The sequence below is a fragment of the Gymnodraco acuticeps genome, unplaced genomic scaffold (assembly GCF_902827175.1).
Source record: "Gymnodraco acuticeps unplaced genomic scaffold, fGymAcu1.1, whole genome shotgun sequence".
In the NCBI taxonomy this organism is placed as follows: Eukaryota; Metazoa; Chordata; class Actinopteri; order Perciformes; family Bathydraconidae; genus Gymnodraco; species Gymnodraco acuticeps.
The window spans coordinates 1,144,981-1,152,440 of NW_022990772.1; the positions used below are offsets into that span (position 1 = coordinate 1,144,981).

General features: G+C 42.0%; 1 protein-coding gene across 1 annotated transcript; it reads right to left on the bottom strand.

The window, feature by feature from the left end:
- Positions 1–1,188: 1,188 nt before the first annotated feature.
- Positions 1,189–4,750, bottom strand: dusp1 (dual specificity phosphatase 1). The gene is made up of 4 exons (XM_034232680.1): positions 4,081–4,750; positions 3,455–3,600; positions 3,121–3,340; positions 1,189–2,434 (listed from the first exon to the last, which is right to left on the bottom strand). The coding sequence occupies exons 1-4, from the start codon at positions 4,487–4,489 to the stop codon at positions 2,079–2,081; spliced, it is 1,131 nt and encodes a 376-aa protein (XP_034088571.1). The 5' UTR covers positions 4,490–4,750; the 3' UTR covers positions 1,189–2,078.
- Between the last annotated feature and the right edge of the window lie 2,710 nt (positions 4,751–7,460).

Below are 7,460 nucleotides of genomic sequence, written 5' to 3' on the forward strand. Positions count from 1 at the left end.
TCAAAATGGTCCGTGGGCCGCATTTGGCCCCCGGGTCGTAGTTCGGACATCCCTGCCTTACGGGTATCATCATCCTCACTTCTGGAGGACAGTTTTTCAACTTTTTCTCACACGCCACCAAGGGTCAAGGCCAATGTTTTGGCTAATTTGCAACCTAAACATATTCCTATCCCTTTCACTGGCGTCTCTGTCTCCACCTCCATTGGTGTGGGAGGCAGGGGACACCAGGCCGGTACTTGGATAATCCCTGAATGCTCTTTAGTTGTCACACTTTTCCCAAACGCCTTGCAGCTGCTCCTATTGTGGCCTCAGAGGGAGGGCTCCTCAGCTCATTCTTTAGGCCTCCTGCTGCTGGCCTGCTCTCAGATGGGTTCATAGAGAGGGAGTGTGGCCCAGACAATGGCCAACACCATGACATCATGCTTCTTATGTGGGCAAAAATAATTATACAAATATACGCTTGGATTCCATTGCATGGAACAAAGCTGGGAAGGATGTGCACACAGATATCACATGCCATTAGATCCATATTTTGCAATGGTGTTCCTCGTGTTGCTCTTTTGAGTGTTTACTTTAATACATAAATATATAAGTATTTTAGAAATCACAAGTCCATCAACAGAAAATGTTTCTTTTTTAAAAATAAATTAAAGGTGTTCTTACTATGTGAATGTTTCTGGTTGTATTAGTATCACAAATATTATTACAAATTAAAAGTCTTGGTTTTGGACTGAAAAAAGAAGCAATATGAAAGTTAAGTTTAGCTTTAGGAAATGTTGATGGTCTTTTATTTTATAATTTCTGACCTCTTGGTTGTTCAGTAGTTTCCCTGAACTATTCCTCTTATTGGCCTTATAAATGAACACGTTTATTTACGGATAGAGTTTAAAATGAGTGTTGGGAGACAATGATCTTATGAATTTACTTTTGTATTTTTCACTAAATTACAATAGTGTTTATAACCTGGACATGCCACTATGATAAATACGTTATATGCACTAGCTGCCTCAATATACCTGGCAACCATTAACCAAAAGTGTTGGTTTATTGAAAGACAATCAGTTGTGAAATCAATCATAAAAAGCTGAGTGTGTGTCCTAGAATGATTTGCAAGTCATTGTAGATTATGTCCTGCTCATGAAAAATCTGTCTTCTTTCAAACATAAGATATTAAAGAAGGAGAAAATGTTCCACTTTGTAAAAACGTCATATGAGATTTATTAAACAGTATAAAAACAACATTTAAACAAACAGATGCAAAAATAGATACGATAAAGAAATATATTACTTTAGTTTAATAAATATGTCAGAATGCAGCCTCTGAGGACTACGTGTCCCCATCGTAGTAGCTTTAGGTTGAGTCCGTCTCAGCGCTGCAGTACACAGTACAGGAACTTGAGGTATTTAATGGTCCATTTCCCCTAATGTGTCGGGGTCGTCAAAGTTTCATGAAGTCTTGAAAGGCAGGTATTTGCATTTGGATTGGCAACCATTCCTCAAACTGAGCATGAAGATTCATGAGGGGGGAGGGGGGGGGGATACATTCATTGTTCGTCAAATGAAGGAGTAACTTCCATTGCCATGTTGGGCTTTGGGTTACATTATTACATTACATTACATTACTTTCGTTAAGCAGTACAGAAAGTCAAATGGACATATGAGAGATTCCCTGAGACAAATTGTAGCCCTCTCCATTTTGTTTGCTTACATTTTGATTATCAAAAGCAGTTTCCTTCATAAAAAAATAAAATCAGTCTTTTGAATAAAGAATATTCAGATACTTCTTACTTCCTCTTCAGGAATAATCTCAACCACCTTTTCAGCCATTTCCAAAGTCATCTAGATTAAACTTTGGATGTCTTTCACATTTAGGAGGTACAACATGAATACTGCCTGATGGTAGTTGTATCGTCCTTTGAAATGATGAGGCCATCACAGTCAGAGGAACCGACCCCAAATACTATTCCGCCATTCTGTTCAGTGATACCAGTATCACCATAACATGGTTTAGAATCAGGATTGTTTGTGTGTTTCAAGAGTCACTAGCGTGTTGCAGTTCAAAACAAGTCTGTGCTTCCTTAGCAGCTGGGAGAGGTGGTGATGGGACTGTGGAGGAAGGAGAGCTGCCCAGCTGACTTGTGTACAGGGATGGAGACTGGGAAATTAAAGACTGTGCTGCTGTTGCCGATGGCTGGACTTGCCGCCTCTGAGGAGCAGGTGGACGAGGCCAGGACCTGCGACTCAAACTGGAGGAGCTGACCCATGAAGCTGAAGTTTGGGGAGATGATGCTGCGGCGCTGCTTGACAAACTCAAAGGCCTCGTCCAGCTTCACACGGTTGGTCCGCATGAGATATGCAAGGCAAATGGTGGCAGAGCGGGAGATGCCTGCTTGACAGTGCACAAACACACGTCCTCCTTTATTCCTTACCGAGTCTGAAGGGGAGAGAGAGAAGAGAAAGCAACATTAGTTCACTGTAAACATCCCTCAGGTGAGGAAATGCATTTGCAAAGAATGGAGGTAAAACTCTGGCTGTCACAGGAAGGCAAAAACACAAAGGTCTTTGCAACACTTTCAGTTGCCTTTTAAATTCAACAGTGCTCATTAAGACACAGGAACACAGCTAATAGGGGTGCAGAGTGTGAGTCTGTGGGGGTTATTCCCCAAGGAGGCAGTCTGAATGGACAAAAGAGGGGAACAGACCCCTGCTGGGGGTATTGATCTGGGAGGAAGGCCGACAGCGAGTGAGGGGAAAATGCCTTTTGTTTAGCCGGAACAAAGAGCGGCGTGGAGGGAGCCATACAAGCCCAGCCAGCATACCCATTACCCACTACAAAACTAGTTTGAGGCCGCTGCCTTGCGATTGAATAAAAGGGGGCATCCCTTTATCTACGCCTGGGAGGTTGTGATGATGTAACCACCATTGTGGAGGAGCAAACAGCCTGTGCCGAGCCAGCTGGTCGGTTTTGGAGGGAACTTTTAAAAATGCAAATCCAGGAGTGTTGTGAAGGGAGAGGGGGGTTGGGTGTTTGTGTTTCCTGCCATCAACGGGCTCAGGATAGGCCCTCACATTTGGCAGGGGGTGTGAAGGGGGTACTAAAAAAATGGTGGATGTACTCACCAATAAACTCGATAGCCTCGTTGAACCATGAGCTGATATCTGCTTTGTGGTTGTCCTCAACTGGGATGCTCTTGTAGACGAAGGAGTCCACAAAGTGGTTAGGGCAGTTAGCGGAGACATTGATCAGAGCGGTGATCCCCAGTACGTCCAGCATGTCTTTTCTTGAAGCATGGTAAGCACTGCCAAGGTACAGGAAAGGCAAGATCTCCACAGGACCACCCTAAACAAAAACAAATAAACAAAACCATTGAGTCAACTTCAAAACAACAACAGGAAAGGAAAACAAACAGAATTCAGTGGGAACTCAATCTGATAGTATAAGAAAGATATTAACCTGGTCATATAGAGGAGTATTGCATGGACTACAGCTCGGGTCTGCACTCCCAGGGTGACTGGAGCTCAGGGGCAAACAGAGCCCTTGTGGGGGGGAGGGTTTGTTGCAAGCCTCTGGATACTCTGTAGAAAATGTCTCAAAACCGCCTGGAAAACAGAGAAAAACACATCTATGTTAGATGACAGACGGCACACAGACACATTCAGGTTTAAATATGGGTCTCCAAAAAGGTGACAACTGCTCAGGGGGCTATTTTTGAATGGTGTTTACTCCAACACCAGCTGGTATGGTGACAGCTGTAATCCGCATGTGTTGCCCCGTTGTTAGGATACAGTGACATTATTGTGAATTTATTTTATTTAACCAGATAAAAAAACATTGAGATAAGATCTCATTTACAATGCTGACCTGGCCAAGAAGGCAGCAACGTTATAACACATAACACAAACATGTAAAATACAGAAAACACAACTAAGAAAACAAAAGACGAAAAAGCTGTCACTACATTGTACACATTTAGGACAGTATGGTGCACTACTTATTACTGCAAGAGCAGCTGGTGGTAAGGACCTCAGACAACTTCAATTTAAAAGAGGCTATTATAAACAGTTATACACTCTTCTTACCTTTGAGAATTAAAACCCTGGCTCCACAGGGGTCGCGGCGTAGGGCCGTGACAGCCAGCATCAACGTGCCGTCTTTCTTCGCCTGGCTTAAGTCCAAACTGCGGTCGTCCAGAAGAACAACACACTGGTACTCCCCGGACAGGAGCCGGTTCCTGGTGTCCCCATTGGGGACAATGTGCTCAAGTCCCAGACCACCCCTGGCTCTCCTGCGCACTATGGTGCTGAAGCGCACGTTGGTGGAGCCCGATATGTGGGACGAGTTGAAGGACAGGAAGGATCGGCAGTCCAGCACCAGGCAGCCCGGGCCGGCGCCCTCCAACAAACCACGCAGGGACGCACAGTCGATGGTGGGGACCTCCATAATGACCATAGTAGGGCGGCGGGATAGAAACGTTAAATCCAAATACATAAAGCTCGCTCGGCAGGAAGTGTAGGTTGTTGTGAAAAACGCGTTTCCCCTCAAAGCAGTATTTGAATCGGCGAGTCCTTTGTTCCGGTTTGCTTGTTTAGAGAAAAGAAAAGAAAAGTTTTAGGACTACCAAAGCTTGTCCTTTCCTCTTCTTAAGTGTGTCCAGTAGTTGTGTTTCTTCTTTAAAAGTTTAATTTATTCAACTTTATCAGTCAGTTGCTTCTGTCTAAGAGCGCTTCGAAGAGCCTTATATACCGCTCGTGCTTGTGAATGAGAGGCACCAACGTCAGGATCCCGCCCACTTTGGCTTCCTGCTAGCCTCGCGGACGTCATTCCCCCCCCCCCCCCCCCTTGTGAGTGCAGCAGGGCACATGCGGGACATTTCTGTACATGCGCACAGCACGTAGGCCTACCTGGGCACGCGCGGTGTCAGGAAAGTTTTCACGAGTGAGGTCTAACTCTTGTGTTTATTGTGTCTTTTATAATACTTGTATAATTCATCTCATGTTTCCAAATTATAACTGTTTGCATAATATGTCAGCAAATAAGGAATTTGCCACATTTTCCATGATGTGAGTGTTTAATTAGATTTATATTTTTGCCTTGACTGAGAGTTGACAATAACAAGATAATAAGTAAATATCTGCGATGGGGGCCATAAAAGTTTATTCTTTGTTTTTATTAGTCACAGGTACATAGTGTGCAATGCCCCGAGAGCAAAGGCCAACCATAAAAGCTAATCACTGTATAGAAATCTGAAGTCCAGTAAATTTCCACATGCTGAGAAACAAAACACTGGTCTACCAGGAATAAAACAGCAGATGGAGATCTCTTGGCTTCTCAGATTTTGTTTCATTTGTGATCTTATTGAAGCAGATGAATGACACATTTTGTTTCCCCCAAGAACTTCTGAGAATATTTAAAAAAGCAAACATGGTTACAGTCACTCTGGGATCTACTTTTCATTTGTCTGTGTGGTTTGCTGACTCACAGTGTGCAACACTGCTGTAAGGAGCAGGCTGATCATTATTGACAGACAACAGGCGCCACTGACAAGAGGGTGTGTTGAAACTGCACAGCAGAAACACGCTGAGGTTGTTTTGTTGTGAAAGAAATGCATACAAAGCAGACTTAGAAACAGGTAGTAGGCTACTCAAAGCACCATCTAAAATGACAGTGAATTTCTACTCAAGTGTGTCTCAGATTATGTTATTGTCTTAAACATCGGATTAATTGTAATTAAGTCTTTAGATCTGAACATATCATGCTGTTTGTGGCAAAAGATGCTTTAGGTTTTATTCCTCCAAAAGCTCAGGCCGACACTCACTACTGTATGTAGGTCATAACATCATTCACACTTTACTGTAATCTGAACAATTGAGGACTTTCAGCCCAGTGAATCCACATCCATGCTGTTTTGACTCTCAGGCACAGGGAAATAGATGTGAGAAAGGAAGAGGGGGAAGGGTGGGGAAGTTCTAAGGGCAGAAACTTAACCAATCACAACAAAGTGTAAAAACTCTCTAGCCGGTTTAACTTCACACTCCTGTGAGATGAGTCAATGAGGCACATGCCTCAAAGCAGGAATGTTACGCACTTTAAGGGGAAGGATGGTCGAATAAGGCTCTGAAAACAGTCTGTTCCTAAACACTTTGTCCTCAAATGCGTCTTCACTCCTGTCATGAAGTGAGGGAATTACTCACTGAAGTTTAGAAAAGAAATCAGACAGAAAATGTTCGCTTCATTATACACAGCATTTTCTACTGTGATATGGAGGCTTTCCAAAATGTTATACAAACAGCTTACCTACATTTATTCATATATAATAGTATATTGGACTATATATATACATATGTATTTCAAATAAAAATGTATATTATTATTATGTTTTTATTTTCTGTATTTAGATATTTCTTATTCTACCTGTTTATTATTCTATTTAGGTATCACTTTTGTGCCTACTACTTTATTTAATATCCTTATATTATATATATAATGACTCGGTATGCACATGAAAAGTAAAACTAAGCTTGAATGCACAAGTCAAACAGTATAATATAAGTATAAGCACTCATCAAAGAAACACAGAGATATTTTTTGCTGTTTGGTCTTAATGATCAGCAAAAAGATCAAGAATGAAACCAAAACTTGTCTTTCTAAAAACTCCTGTTCTCTGTATGACAACATTTATCTGTGCAAATCTGTCTCTGTGAGTGAGAATCAAAACCCGGTTTGGCTGTACTTTACGGGACAGAATATTGGAACACAGGTCTGAAAATAGAGCCTGAGTTGTTGCTCTGTTTTGAATTCCCATAATAATAGCCTGTAACCAACTGTAGTTCTCATCCAGAAAGGGAAGTGAAAGAGAGGACGGCAGAGAGGCATTTCCTGTGGTCCATTTTGCTGTCACTTGCTGTCATCCCTGCCTGCTTACTGTCATTGTCACTAGGGGCAACAGCTGAGACATCACTGGGAAAACACAGGGCCTATCCTGTTGTATGTCTCAACAACAGACACGCTATGTGAGCCAAAAAAACTTTTGTTTCGTTAATACAAGAGTGTGGGGAGATCAATAAAAATAGACATGGGAAAAACATAACTAACGGAGTATAATTTGTGTTTCACCACAACTTAACATGACGTATAGCTCCAAGCTTCTGGGTTGTGATGGTACACAAAGTCCAATATCTGATACAGGTCCAAATGGAAACCAATAATGTGAATCTTTTAATATTGCTGAAATTATATTATGCAGAAAATTAATTTACCTGTCAATCAACCATTCTGATCTTACCCAATTTGACAAGCACTACAATATCTTGACTGGTACAAGTTGACCCTGTTAATGATCTATTAGCAGGCTTTTTCTGACATTCTTAGACTTGTTGTATGTCTGCCAAACAGTGTAGTGGATGTGTTTGGGGCCAACAGGGGCATTAGATCAACAAAGTAATTTAAACAAAGATGTTCT